Source organism: Aedes albopictus, chromosome 3 (genome assembly GCF_035046485.1).
Source record: "Aedes albopictus strain Foshan chromosome 3, AalbF5, whole genome shotgun sequence".
Taxonomy (NCBI): domain Eukaryota; kingdom Metazoa; phylum Arthropoda; class Insecta; order Diptera; family Culicidae; genus Aedes; species Aedes albopictus.
The window spans coordinates 308,166,756-308,181,501 of record NC_085138.1 but is presented as its reverse complement, the minus strand read 5'-3'; the positions used below and the strand labels follow the sequence as shown (position 1 = coordinate 308,181,501).

General features: G+C 42.1%; 3 protein-coding genes across 3 annotated transcripts; 2 read left to right on the top strand and 1 right to left on the bottom strand.

The window, feature by feature from the left end:
- Positions 1-4,723: 4,723 nt before the first annotated feature.
- LOC109417366 (uncharacterized) lies at positions 4,724-5,807 on the top strand. Its single transcript, XM_029865010.2, has 2 exons — positions 4,724-5,030; positions 5,103-5,807. Exons 1-2 carry the CDS (start codon positions 4,977-4,979, stop codon positions 5,592-5,594), a joined length of 546 nt encoding a protein of 181 aa, XP_029720870.2. The 5' UTR covers positions 4,724-4,976; the 3' UTR covers positions 5,595-5,807.
- Positions 5,808-10,806: 4,999 nt separating this feature from the next.
- LOC115262615 (uncharacterized) lies at positions 10,807-11,867 on the bottom strand. Its single transcript, XM_029865011.2, has 2 exons — positions 11,487-11,867; positions 10,807-11,423 (listed from the first exon to the last, which is right to left on the bottom strand). The coding sequence occupies exons 1-2, from the start codon at positions 11,824-11,826 to the stop codon at positions 10,984-10,986; spliced, it is 780 nt and encodes a 259-aa protein (XP_029720871.2). The 5' UTR covers positions 11,827-11,867; the 3' UTR covers positions 10,807-10,983.
- Positions 11,868-13,096: 1,229 nt separating this feature from the next.
- LOC115262616 (uncharacterized) lies at positions 13,097-14,323 on the top strand. Its single transcript, XM_029865012.2, has 2 exons — positions 13,097-13,556; positions 13,611-14,323. Exons 1-2 carry the CDS (start codon positions 13,217-13,219, stop codon positions 14,048-14,050), a joined length of 780 nt encoding a protein of 259 aa, XP_029720872.2. The 5' UTR covers positions 13,097-13,216; the 3' UTR covers positions 14,051-14,323.
- The last annotated feature ends 423 nt before the right edge of the window (positions 14,324-14,746 follow it).

Sequence of the window (14,746 nt, the reverse complement as noted above, 5' to 3'; positions counted from 1 at the left end):
GGTACTGATAACCGTTTCAACTTCTAATCGGCTATCACTTTTTTGGTGATCTCCTGGATGATTGGGGGTAATGGCCCATTCGGGGTAATGGCATTCGGGGTAATGGCTTTCGGGGTAATGGCATTCGGGGTAATGGCTTTCGGGGTAATGGCTTTAGGGGTAATGACCCATTTGGGGTAGTGGGTTTCGGGGTAGTGGCCTATTCGGGGTAATGACTTTCGGGGTAGTGGCGTTCGGGGTACTGGCGTTCGGGGTAGTGGGGTGGAGCCCTCTCAGCACGGGTTGTGGTCAAGTACATTGCGTGCGTCTTTTCTACGTTTATCGGTAGTTGATTTCTTGTGGACAAATCAAATATCCTGGCCAAGTCTTCATTGACGTCGGGGCCCGTGGCGCAGTGGTCCACACGTTCGCTTCATAAGCGGATGGTCATGGATTCGATCCCAGCCTCGGCACTTGCAATTTTTCGTCAGTTGCTCTTCCTCCCGACCTTCCTCCTGACCCTCTTCGGAGCATATAGCTCTAACGGACCCGGAATTTGGATATCGGCGAACCGCAACTCATAATGGACCCCCAATCGGACTGGAAAAGGAACAGCAGCCACACATCAGCATCATCGTGCTCATCATTCTACCATGGACAGGGTAGAAAAGTTGAAGCAGAACAAGACACCAGTTCGATATAGTTGAATTAGAATAGAATACATGTAGGCGCTGTACAAAATGTAAGTGCAGCGTCCAATTGGAATCGCTCACGTAGTGCCCTAGTGGACAAAAGAGCTGTAAATTAGGTTAAGTGAGTAAGAATAAAAAAAAGTCTTCATTGACGTATCTAGAATTGGTATTTAATTCATGATCTGAACAATCGAGATAGAGTTGAAAATCATCAGCATATATGTGAACTTTGAAATATTTCAACACGTTGGGCAAATCTCTAATGTACAAAGCGAAGAAAATGGGTCCTAGTATAGACCCCTGATGAATTCCAGACGTTATCGGGCTAAAACTAGAAAAACTCCCATTATTGTATACACATTGAGTGCGTTCAGTTAGATAAGAGTAAATCAATTGTGTAGCTTCAAAAGAAAATCCAATTTTATTCTGAAGTTTGGTGCAAAGCTTTGAATGGCAAATCGTGTCGAATGCCTTTGAAAAATCTAGCAAAACTAAAACTTCTGCTTTTCCTTTGTCTAGTACTACCCCAATGTCATCAAAAACTTTCATCATAGCTGTTTTCGTACTATGTTTTGACCTATATCATGTTTGAAATTGCGTTAACAGGTTAAATTCATCAACATATTTGCAAATTTGTTTTTTTGAGCGAAAGTTCGTTGGATAAATGTACGACTCGTGCTGAAAAAATCAACTTTTTGCAACTCTTTACACAAATAATTATTATGTGCTTTATCTAATAGGACTACTTAAAACATGAGTAAATATGTCAGGTATTAATCAATGCTTGATCGATTTATGCGTAAATTGAGATAGGCCTTTAGGAGCCTATTGAGATGGATTACAATAACGACCAAAATATTCCGGTTAATATTTTTGCCCACCAGATCATAAAACACCATCACAGTGCAACGGAAAAAAATTCTCTGTGGTTGTGAAATACGATGTTTCGTGTGCAAACAATCCACGCACACATCTGCATGCATTGTCTCTGGGACGAAGCCAATAGTTTGTTTACAATTTATCGACGGGAAACAGCGATTTGTTGAATAATCGAGCAACTTTTGCTGCATTCTGCAGTAGTGTAATCAAACTTTGAAGTGCCACAGAGGTATTTTGGGATGTGGGGTGTGAATTGAAGGTCAGGTCATCAAGTACTATGATATGCTATTATAAGCAAATAACTGTTTCCACAAACCTCTGATCAATTTGGGGTTTTCGATAAAGTATTTTGGAATATCCTAGGCTATACTGCAAATGCAAATGCAAAAAAGTACGTATTCCCATAAAAATCCCATACAAATTTAAATCGAAATACGGCATACGGGGACGCAACCAATCACTCCCAAAATCGACCTTGTCGATCCAGTATAATAAATATGTTAACTCCGGTATGTTATTCCTTTGCTCTGAGGACAATTCCATCTCTGGCGTAACCCTCTGCGAGATGCGAAAGCACTCGAGAGTGTCCCTAATACTCGAGCTACGCATATCACTCGATCCACCGTCGCTTTAATCAATCGTGTCAGTTTATCCGGGAATCCGTATTGGTGCATAATCTGTCATAGTTGGTCTCGATCGATTGTATCATACGCTGATTTGAAATCGATGAACATGAGAACGATGTGTGGGCACGTTGTATTCGTGGCATTTCTGCAACACCTGGCTGCTGACGAACGTCTGGTCCGTTGAAGCGCGTTCACCCATGGATCGAGCCCACGAATTATTTTGCAATAGGTGATAGGCGCCAACATAAAATTTGGAAGAGTCCCTTGTAGGCAGCGCTTAGTAATGTGATCGCGCGGTGCTTCCTGCAATCCAACTTGTCGTCCTTTTTGTAGATGGAACACACGATACCTTCCATCCACTCCTCCGGTAATAGACAGTGTAGTGCTCGACAGGGGCACAGGTAAATCCCTTAAAATAGTGAAATTTAAGGTGGGCCGGTCAGTATGCCAACTCGCCTTGCATGAACTACCGGAGGTGTAGGTAAGGCCCCAGGTTTGGATGGAGTTCCAAACTTGGTCTTGTCTTAAAAGTAGCTGTTGCAGAGGCTCACGAGATGTTCTGGTCGGCCATGCAGAAATGCCTGGACGAGGGAGTTTTCCCAGAGGTTGAGAAAAGGCAGAGTTCGATGGGCAGAGACCCATCGGCATATATGTAGACCAATATGCTTGATCGACACGGCGGGGAAGGTGCTCGAAAATAGCATCCTCAACAGAATGTCGAGGCACACCGAGGGTGTAAACGGGCTCTCGAGCCAAAAGTTCGGCTTCCGGAAGGGAAGGTTGATCGTACAAAATCCGCCGAGATAGCGCTCCAGCGTAAGAAGAGGGGAAATAGCTACTGTACAGTATTAATAGTAATAGTGACTCTGGATGTAAGGAACTCGCCTAGTCAACCAGTGATCGTACAAGATATTGAATATGATACGAGAGGCGATATACGTGCATTTTACATGCATCTAAATGTAGACACATATGTACATGGCCTCCACTTTATCATCTTATGCAACATCTTATACGATTACTGGTTGCATGGGCGTTCAATAGCGCCAGCTGGGCGGCTATTGCCGATGACCTCAGAAGTCCCGCAAGGTTCGATCCTAGATCCGGTGTTATGGAATGTCATGTACGATGAGGTGTTGAGGTTACAGTTCCCGGTGGTAGTGAAGATTGTCGGCTTTGCTGACGAAATTAAGCTGAAGGTCTATGGGGAATCGATCGAAGAAGTAGAATTGACTACTGTCCACTCGATCGCGGTTGTGGAGGAGTGGATGATAGAAGGGGTGATGATCGAAGATAAGCTTACCTTCGGTAGCCACGTTGATTATGCCTATAAAATAGCATCTACAGCTATAGTGGCACTGTACCGGATGAAGTCTAATCAGCTCTGCGGTTATGCCAGCAAGCGCAAGCGTGGTCCATACTAACATATAGCGGCCCAGTGGGGCACTGGGTAAGCTGGTAAGTACTTATAGGCTAATGTACCTGAGGTTTGCGAGCGTGTACCGTATCGTGTGACACGATATGCTTTGTGTCATAACTGGTATGGTGCCTATCGATAGAAGCATATGCAGGATTGCCAGATTGGCCCCAATGGTTGATCCCGAAGGTAGATAGTTGGCAGTATAGTTAACAGACGCTATGGGGAAGTTACTTTCCACCTGAACCAGTTCCCTTCGGGTCATGGTTGCTTTCGACAGTTTCTACATCGTTTCGGACATGCGGATTCTCCCGAATGTCCGATTTCTGCTGGTTTAGAGGAAACGGAGGAACAATGCGCACAATGCGTGACCGAATGCTTGCTCCATACGGGGAGGACACCATGTCGGACAATATTGAACCCGCCGTCACCGGATTGGCGATCCATAACCTTAACCACTAGGCTAACTGGAGAAAAAAGACTTTAGACTCTTTCAATTAGAAGTGAATCACTGAGCCCAACTATGAAAAAAAAAAAAAAAAAATAACAGATACATTTGCCAAAAATCCACCTGGTAGCAAAAATTTGTCTGTAGCAACCAGTTGTCCCTTCAAGTTAGATACAGCAGCGATTGTGCACAACCAGGTGTAGTAAATATTGTCCTCGACCGCAACCGCACTAACAACCTATCTGCTATAGGCAAACAAAGTTTGAATTTATCTCGGTTTGTATTAGGAGAAACCAGAAAGAACTACAAACTGTTTCTATGCGCACAGAGGCCACCTTCGTCTTCCGTCTGCTGCTATCTAGCCACTAGACTTAACGACCGGTGCATAAAAACACAGGGAAAATCTACTTGTTTGTTGGTTTGCGGCGCGTGCATTTCCTTGCGTTCCGAGAACAGTTTTCTTAACCATCGAGACTTTCGACCCTTTTGGAGCTTGACTTATCTCTCACTGGTTGTGAGTGTTTTTATCTGAATAACCCATAATTTAGAATATTTTCAATTTAATTAGAATTCATTCGTCGAGCGTGCTACCACCAGATTTATGCTTCAGCTCAGTGGATAATCGGAAGAGCTCGACCTACTGGAACGATGCAACTTTCTAATTCAATCACACAGTAGGGCGCAGTCCTCTCGGCCCGCCTGGTCAATGTGGGGGTAAAACTAACAGCATCTCTGTTTGAAATTAAATCTAACGAGATTAGAACTAGCCACAGCAACTTCCCCGTTAATTTGTCGTCCCAGCTGGTGGTCAGTCAGTTGATTCGCAGAAAGATCCACTCTGTCATCTGGGTGTGTCCGTAGGATAAATTTCGCGCCTGAGTTGAGTCCAGGCCACGTGCTTCAAGTGCTGAAGGTCAACGTTCGAATTCTGCGAAATGAAATCCTCTTTAATCTTCTCGCTAATCGTCCTTGCGTTCCGAGCGACTTTGGTAAGTGGTTTTCGATTTTGTTCGGTGCAAGCATCTAGGAAAAGCAAAAATAGAATACCCATTTCGTTGCAGTCATCGTCCGGACTGGTGCAGTCGGCGGCAATTGTCGTTCTGGTGGCGAACGGAAGTGATATCACAATCAATTTGCCCGGCGAGTACAGCCACAACCGGTTGCTGAACGTGGTGAGCGATTCCGGAAACAATAACCCGTCGGTGTTCGATTGGGTCGGCGGCAATGGGGCGAACAAGGCTCCGCGGCTTTCCATCGGGGGTGGCAATCAGGGAAGCAATGGCGGAGGAGGTCGAGGTGGGGGCGTTGGGGCAGCGGTGATTGATGCACTCTGGAAAGCGGAAAGTTCAACGGCTGCTGGAGCTGGACAGGATGACGAATATGTCGATAGCGGCGAGAGTGAAGAATCTAAAAAAGTCACTATCATGCAAACCACGAATGCTGCGGAAACGACCACTGCGCGGAGCCTGGCCGTGGCGAGTGGTTCCTCGAGAACAACATTGAATACTTGGCACTCGAAGTACGTGACCGCGGCATTGAACCATCCCGATTGAAGGCTTTGGAATGTTCAATCTGTGATAGTTGTTTTCTTAAGAAACCATTGTGCAATAGAGATCAGTTTCATTGAAAGAGTATTAGATTCACATCTGTAATTTATCTGGAAAGTGAAGGTAAGTAAGTAATTGGTCAAATTTAAGTAAGTTCCAAAATTATTGGAAAGCAATAAAATCTCCAAATCGTTTGTCCAAGACAAATCAAAATCTAAATTGTTCGACGGTTGTTTTTAATGTTTACGATGCCAACATCAGTCTTCTATGAGTTGAAACCGTGATTTTTTAACGCTCCAACATCGACCAGTGCATAAAGTGACATGGGTTTCCCGTGATGGCGTCACGACAAATCAAATCAACCACATCTGCATCAGCCGAAAATGGAGACGGAGCCTTCTTGATGTGCGGAACAAACGTAGCGCCGACATTGCGTCCGACCATCATCTCCTACACAATTAAAAAAAATCACCGACTTCGGTAATGCTTTACCGAAATCTCAACCGTTAAGTTTGCTTTACAGCAAAATTCGGTAAAGGTAGCAACTTTTACCGAAGTTCGTTGGAGTTTGACAGATAAACGATAACATTTTACCGAAATTTGTTAAATTTTACAGAATTTCGTTAAAAATCCATTACCGAACGCTCAGCGGTTTAGATTTCGGTAAAAATTACCGAACGAGATTAGCTGTGTAATCGGCGAGATCCGACTGCGCATTGTACAATGGTCCACGATACAGATTTACGAGGAAAGATGCATTCAGCGCCTTCAAATGATTTTCTAGATTAATATGGTCTTCTACAAAGTTGTTCCTAAAAATAACGCCCTCTTTTCAATATACATGAAAATTAGGGTGGTCCATATTTTTCAAAGAAATTGGTAACCAATTTTTTATTTGCAAGAATAACTAAATACATTCTTCGGGATAGTTGTAGATCTATCAATTTTGAGCAAGTTTGCTGAAGACACATTTTAAGTAACTTTAAAATTGACCTCTATTTTCTAAATAAGCTTAGGGTGGTTCAAGAAAAACCGGTTTTCTGGCGCTAACTTTTTCAGTTTTGATTTTTCATCAAAGTCGCCCAAGAAACACTTGAAGACGCGTCGTTTCGTGCGCTGAGATGGTCGTTATATCTCTTTTGGTTCAAAAGTTACAGGCATTTTTCTTTAAAAAATCATAGTTTTTTTAGAACGGTGTTATGACGGGTTGGGGCAATTATAAAAAAATATCTTTTGATCGCATTCAAAAGAAGAAATGTTGTTATAAAACCTATCAAAAATTAGAGGGGTGTTATTTTTGTAACTCAAGTAAAAAATACTTGAAAAGTGCCTATTTTTTCTAGAAAATCATCAATATCTTTTGAACGGAATAACGTAGCAACATTCTCAGCGCACGAAAATGTGCGTTTCTTAAAGCTCTAAAAATGGTTCTTAGACAACTTTGATGAAAAATTTGAAACAAAAAAGATAAAGCGTTTTTCGATCTATATTGTTACAAAGTTGTTCGGTAGCCTGGTGCTTTATTGGCCTTTGCAGGTTTCTGTATAGAAGCCGTACATAAACTAGGTAGAGTTTCAGAGGAAGGGGGTCTATCCATAGCCTACGCTCCATACAATTTTCCAATTTTTTGTATGGACAAAATTATATGACAGGCAGGAGAAGAAGTCTGAGGTGACCGAAATTTGGTCTACGTGGTTTGCCCTTCTTTAATTTATAGGCTGTTCTTTCCATGCAGACCTTGTGGGCGACCAACCTATAAATTACATTTTTCCTCTTGTTAAGAATGTGTTGTTTTTTTAAGTTACACTGTTACAGAGTTTAATTACCAAACTGTCTATTCCTCCTTAAGCGATTTTCCCTTCTTCAAGGTATAGGCTGATCTTTGGAGGCCAATTTTTCGATCGGTATTATTTTGATCTAGCCTTATGATCATTTGGTATAGTGATAGTTTGTCCAAATGTCTTTCGGCCTAACGAGCCAGTACAGACAGCCAGTATTTAACGGACCTTTACTGACAGTTATATCTCATGCAAGATTAGCTCTAACACGCATTCACCTGCGTGCGTAGCTTTTTCTTTTTTCTCGCTTATTCATTTTGATATACACAAGAAAGAGCGAGATAGAAGAGGTAAAATGCCGCCTCTTTTATCTGTTTCTTTCTCGTGTTTGTTTACGAAAGTGAGTGAGAAAAAAAGAAAAGTTGATTGATTGATTGATTTATCTTTATTATAGAGACTTTCAGCCCAAAGAAAAGTTGCGCACGCTAGAGTACGCATAACTCCTTTATGTTGTTTTAATGTTATTCTTTCAAATAGTATCTTCTTGTATTGAAGCTGTCAGTAATGTTATTGAATTATTCCTTCTTTCAACAATGGCTTCTCTTTCAATATCCTTTGTGAAAAAATATTTAAACCATCATCAGAATAATCCATTTAAAAATATGCATTCGGGGTAATGGCGTTCGGGGTAGTGACATTCGGGGTAATGGGGTAGAATCGCTGAGAGTTTTCCAATGCTGTGTTTAAATGGGAATTCTTTAATACTCGGCTCGAAAACGTAATCGCCCAATGCTAAACGTACTGTGTTTGGCCGGGCTGCCACTAGATGGCGGTAGTGAGAAAACGTCAAACAGAAGTAAAAACGATATCAGCGCCGCGAGTGGTCAATCGAATTACTACTGAATATTTGAATCAACCGTTAAAAAGGTGATCGATAGGAGGCGATGAGAGTGTGATGTCTGTTTCTCTGTGGCTATATGTTCACTCCAAAATTGACTTTTTGATAGAAGGCTCAGAGGGTCGAGCCACATATCGCCCCCATAATACTAGAACTAGGTAACTGGTTTTGCGAAATTTCGAGAGTTTGGTTTATATCTGAACATACACCATAATGAACAAAATTTTATCCATTGGATATTCAAAAACACAATATGAGTCATCTTTTAAGACCAACAAAGCGTTTGTTTCATACCAGGTTTAGTTTTACTAGCCATTTTTATCCGCACTTCCAAAAACGAGTTACCTACACTGAGGATACTGCAACTCCGAAAATCATACGAATCAACTATGATTTTTTGCCACTAGAATTTCTTACGAAAATCATAGTTATGAACTATGATTTTGGATTCAAAGCGCCAACTACTATTGTCATATTGTTAGTGTATGAATTTCATTACACTCACGTATGAAAATCATACCGATAACGTATAAAACTGAAACTATGTCTTATGACAATCATACATATTTTTATGAAATATTTTTACCAAATTAAAAAAAAAATATCGCAACCTGAAATCGAACCAAGAACGTCAAGGTTGGCGAGTGCGTGCTTTATTCATACACCCATCGACGCTCACAGTCCAATAAAGCTCACAGGCTCCGTATACGATCGAGTATCTGTTTTACAAAGTACATGATGGCAAAGGGCTCCAGGGAGGAATCACCGCGCCCGCCACCCCGAATTTATATCGACAGTGATGAAATCGAGGCAGTTGAAGAATTCGTGTACTTGGGCTCACTGGTGACCGACGACAACGCCACCAGCAGAGAAATTCAGAGGCGCATTGTGGCAGGAAATCGTTCTTACTTTGGAATCCGCAGAACTCTACGATCGATTATAGTTCACCGTAACATGAAGTTAACTATCTACAAAACGCTGATTAGACCGGTCGTCCTCTATGGGCACGAAACATGGATCCCACGTGCAGAGACCAACGCGCCCTTGGAGTTTTCGAACGGAAGGTGTTGCGTACTATCTACGGCGGAGTGCAGATGGAAGACGGGACTTGGAGAAGGCGAATGAACCACGAGCTGCATCAGCTGCTGAGAGAACCGAAAATCGGGAGGCTACGGTGGGCGGGTCACGTCATCAGGATGTCGGATAGCAACCCGACTAAAATGGTTCTCGAGAGTCATCCGACCGGTACAAGAAGACGTGGAGCGCAGCGAGCTAGGTGGGTCGACCAAGTGGAGGACGATCTGCGGACCCTACGCAGAGTGCGGAACTGGAGACAAACAGCCATGGACCGAGTGGAATGGAGACGGCTACTATGTACAGCAGAGGCCACCCCGGCCTTAGCCTGATCGGTAAGGTGAGTAACCAAATTCAACGTACACGGTGTTCAATAAGTTCGGATACACAATTAAATTGAATTTATTTTCCATCTGTAATTCAGATTTGCAAAGTGAATGTATCAATTGAAAGCTCACATAATACTGATCGAATACAGTATATGTTTTGAACTAAACTGTCCTTTATCCTTTTGTAATAAATGCAAATGTGTCTCAAGTTCCTTTCGGCCGGCCCGCACGTCTTTCTTTGGCATATCGTCTTGTTTTCATTGAGTAATGGTGTTAAGTTAAATCAAATTAGGTTATTGTCCTCAGCATTAGTGGTAGCAACTATGACCATACGAAATAATCTATAAGATTCAGATTGGGTGAAGTACGGAGTCGTTTTATCTAGATCTTTAAAATTGCTAAAATTGTCGCTGTACCTGTTTTAATGATTTTTGTTTTGTAAAAAAGCAAGGCTGCGTTATATCTCAGTTTAATCCATAATTACCTTTTCCAGAACTTGATTATATCCCTATTGTGACAAATTTTAACCAAAATTGGCTTTATATAATGTATTTATGCCTTTTGTATAGATTTAAGCACATTTTGACTAAACTTGCAAATTTATCGCCATATCATCACTGAAAAAGCAGTGTTAATTTTTTGTGTATTAATTTAGTTATTTTATTTTAGTATAGTGAGATGTTAACTCAAAAGTCAACGTTTAAGACTTCAGTAGCATGAGCAACTTTTCGAAAATTATACTAGCGTGCCGGAGCTACCAAATATTAGATACATCTAAGGCTTATCAAAAAAAGTAGAAAAAGACGTTATTCAAAACCATGTGCTGCATTTGATCAGTGTTATACGACCTTTCAATAAATACAATTACTTTGAGAATCTGAATCACAGATGTGAAATAAATTCATGTTATATGGTGTATCCGAACTTATTGAACATCGTGTAGATTTCAGGGATAAGGATACAGTGCGGTCGATCATGCTGCAGCATGGAACCCGTAAGATTGTATAATGATGCACACTAGAGTGGAAGCAGCAGTTCTGCTTCTTTTGAGAGAAAAATAGGTTGCCTGAAAACTGAATGCAAGAAAATAGACTTAGTGTATCGTTCTCAAGAAAATCGGATGTTCTTCTAGTGAAGCGGAAGCCTTCACAAACATTTATATCTATTTCGTTTATATTTGTAATATACTAGAACATCTGTTCCGATCATTGACGTAGCCAGCTATTTCCTTTTTTTCACTCATTGTCGTTGTTTGTTTAGGAATGTGAGTAAAAAAAGAAATAGCTGGTTACACGCCAATGAATCCAACTAGACTACTAGACACAATACTGCAGTGTCTGATTGAAACTGCTTGTTCCTGCCGGGCACTGCCTCAGCGCAGCCACATACCGCCCGTTAGCCACGTAGCACTGATAGTATGTGGCCGGATCATTTGTGTTGACGAAGTTTCCCACTCCGGCGCACACGTAGACACACGAGTTGGTAACCATGCTGAACGTGGCACGATTCGGGCACTTGAATATGTAGCGACTTGTTACACCATTCGCCACCAAACAGTAAGCGTAGTACTGGCGAGACGATCCGTAATACACAAATCCACTGGTGGCACCACACGTAACCGTCACACAAGGCGAGACACTCTGGGTTCGGCACTGCAGAACCGACAGGTTGAAGGTTGTTCCGGTTGGACATTGGTAGACATCCGAGGTTCCCTGTACCGTTCGACATACGTGGTAAATGTTACAGTTCGAAGGGTCTATAAAGAGACGTATTGGTTCATGAAATGGAACTTTTTGAAAATTAAAAGGAAGAGATTTACCTGGTAGCATTCCAACTGAAGAGCACGTGATGGCAACGGTTTCGTCCGACGGTGGAGCGCAACCAGTGGCCGGTACCGTCGAGCAACTCGCTTCGACATCTCCCGGGTTACAGTAGGCATTAGTGGAGTTACAAGGCACGTCAATTACTACGGTGGTTGAAATGCACAGGGAAAGTGCTGTACACGATGAACAAACTGAAAGTTGGCCTCCACCGCAGGCTCCTGGTGTAAATGTTCTAGCAAGTGAAACCTGCTGCAGTTGCGTGCCCAGAGCTGCATCTTGGGAATGAATGGTTTCCGAAGACACCAACAGAGCGAGGCAAATGATGATGCACCTCATATTGCAAATGAGAGATTAGACAGCCAGGCAATGTAGAAACGTTGTTTTCCCCGTCTTATTAAGTAGCTGGGTTGATAAGCAGCTTTTCCTGGTATGTGATTACTTTCAAAATCCCACTAGCGACAAAATAAATAAACATGGAGTTATGAATATAAGAATATGTAAACAGCATTCGGTTGATGAATAGAAAATAGTATAGTGGAAAAGTTTCCAATCAATTCTTAAGGGTTTCCAATCAAGCCTATTTCATGGTAGGGCTTTCAAGATATTTTAATTGCTTTCTTAACCGTTATGTGTCCGACAAACTTTTTTCTTTTTTCTACACCATGCTTTTTAAATGGGCGCTGGGTACCCGGGTACCCTGTCGGTCACATAAGGGTTAATTCGTTTTTGCCTTTCTCGCACACCAAAGTTTCTGAAAGGTTATATGTTCATTCAAAAACCGAATTTTCGATAGAAGGCTCGAAGAGTCGAGTTACATATACCATTCAACTCAGTGCGACGAATAGAGATGATGTCTATGTGTGTATGTATGTGTGTTTGAGTGTATTTCTGGGTACAGAAAGGTTACTCAATTTTAAAGCACTTCTCTTTGGTTGATCGATCGAACCGGAATTTTACCGTATTGTTTGCTATTAAAAATGGTCGAGATCGGTCAAAGCGCTCCGAAGTTAGGTCCATTTCAGTGATCCGGACCAGCATCGGTAGAACTGGCCGTATAAAAAGCTGAACCAAACAACATCAAGCGACACACCAACTGCGCCGATTTTTGTAATCTTTAGCATGGTTGACGATTTTTTTGCAGAAATCAACACTAGAGACCAGAAACTCCACGGTGTCGGTCCAAAATTCAAGATGGCGACCTAATATTCAAAACGGCGGCTCAAAATTCAAGATGCCGGCTGTTCAATAGAGTTTTAGTATTTGGTATGGACAAGATGTCCGGAGTTCAAAGATGGCAGCCTAAAATTCAAGATAGCGGTTTTTTTAAGAGTTTAAGGTTCAAGCATCAAAAGCCATATACACGATATGATTTCTGGCGCCATGAAACTGATTTTTGTCAAACGTATGAAAATGCGATATTCACCAACATATCATTTGAGTATGTATTGTTAATATGGGTTTTCGGAGGCACGAGAAAGGCTTCATCACCGCTAGGTGGAATAATTAGGTTTTCCCCCTTTCGAATAAGTATTAATATTTCCATTTCTTTAAGATTTTCTGTTCAAACGTAATGTACAAGACGAGGTTCCATTAGATATCTATCTGTTGTTTGCTTGCTTTGGCGATAGCAGAAATCCCTTAATACGTATTTACTTGTGGCAGGAAACCGGGCTTAATAGCCCAGTTACAGCGAGAATTCTTCTTTTCTTCTAGTCTCTTTTTCAAGATGACCTGCTTTGTCGTTGGTTTCGTTTTGTTACTTACATGCTCAACTATATATTCTCAAGACCCAGTTTTGGGTAATAAGCTAGAGAATGGTTCACTTGCCAGAACATTCACTCCGGGAGCCTGCGGGGGAGGACAAACTTCAGTTTGTTCATCCTGTACGTCACTTTCCCTGTGCATTTCGAACAACGACGTAATTGAAGTTCCTTGTGGCTCAAACTATGCCTACTGCAGCCCAGGAGATGTTGAAGCCAGTTGTTCAACCATACCGGCCACTGGCTGTGCTCCAGCAGCGGATGAAACCGTGGCCATTGTGTGTTCTTCGGTCGGAATACTTCCAGGTAAATCACTTGAAATCACGTAAGAATATCTGGTACTAATACTCTTTTTTTCAGATCCAACAAATTGCAATATATACCACGTATGTCGGGCGGGACAAGACATCTCGGATGTCTACCAATGCCCAACCGGTACACGATTCAGTTTTTCGGTTCTTCGGTGTCAAGTTCAGCGTGTAACACCCTGTGTAACGGTCACGTGTGGTGCCACCAGTGGATTCGTATACTACGGAAATTCCCGCCAGTATTATGCTTACTGTTCAGTGGAAAATGTTATGACAAGTCGCTACATATTCAAGTGTCCGTATAGAGCCCGATTCAGCATGGATACCAAATCTTGCGTCTATCGTTGCTCTGGAGTGGGAAACTATGTCAATACAAATGATCCGGCAACGTACTATCAGTGCTACGTGGCCAACGGGAGGTACGTGGCTGTGTTGAGAAGCTGTCCGGTGGGAACCACCACGTTCAATCAACGGTTGCAGTACTGTGTTTAGCAGATTTTTACTAAACGTAATGATGTTAAACTTTGTACACAGATGATGCTAACAGAGGATATTTTCATTAGGAATAATTTGTAATAAAATCTGAAGCTTGTCGAGAACATAGATGACAAAAGTCTCATCTATATTCTACATGAGCCTTCAATTTGAAATCCGAATAGGGATACGGCTACGGCTTTGGCTCCTCATGTTTTCGGTCACATAGTAGTTATGGCGTTTTGTCGCTGCTCTATCTTCTTAAAATACACGGACACGTTTAAACTTGTAGTGATCTATTTGCTCTTTGAAAGAAGCACGACACTAGACAACGGACTAGCACGCAATGCCCAGAAGCACAACCGATAACTTTTCCTGACAGCTGTGGCGGTTCTCAGGTGTAGGCAACTCACCCAGATTCTTCCCGCAAGTGGCAATGAAAGCGCTCCTGGTGGAGGTCAATTGGTCCTAATGCAGGTTCTGGCTTTCTATCGTTACGAAACGTAAACGTTCAAGAAGGCAGGCCGAAATCCTCATCGAAGCTTTTGCGCCAAAAGACTGTGGATTTCTGGATGGGATGTTGGGCAAAAAACCAGGTAGATATCGGTGACTTCCTAGATGGCTGCAAATGCACTGGCTGTACGCGGTGCAAGACCTAGGAACCCTAAGTTTGTGGGGAATCCACGAATAGAAATCTGCCAAAAAAAAAAAAAA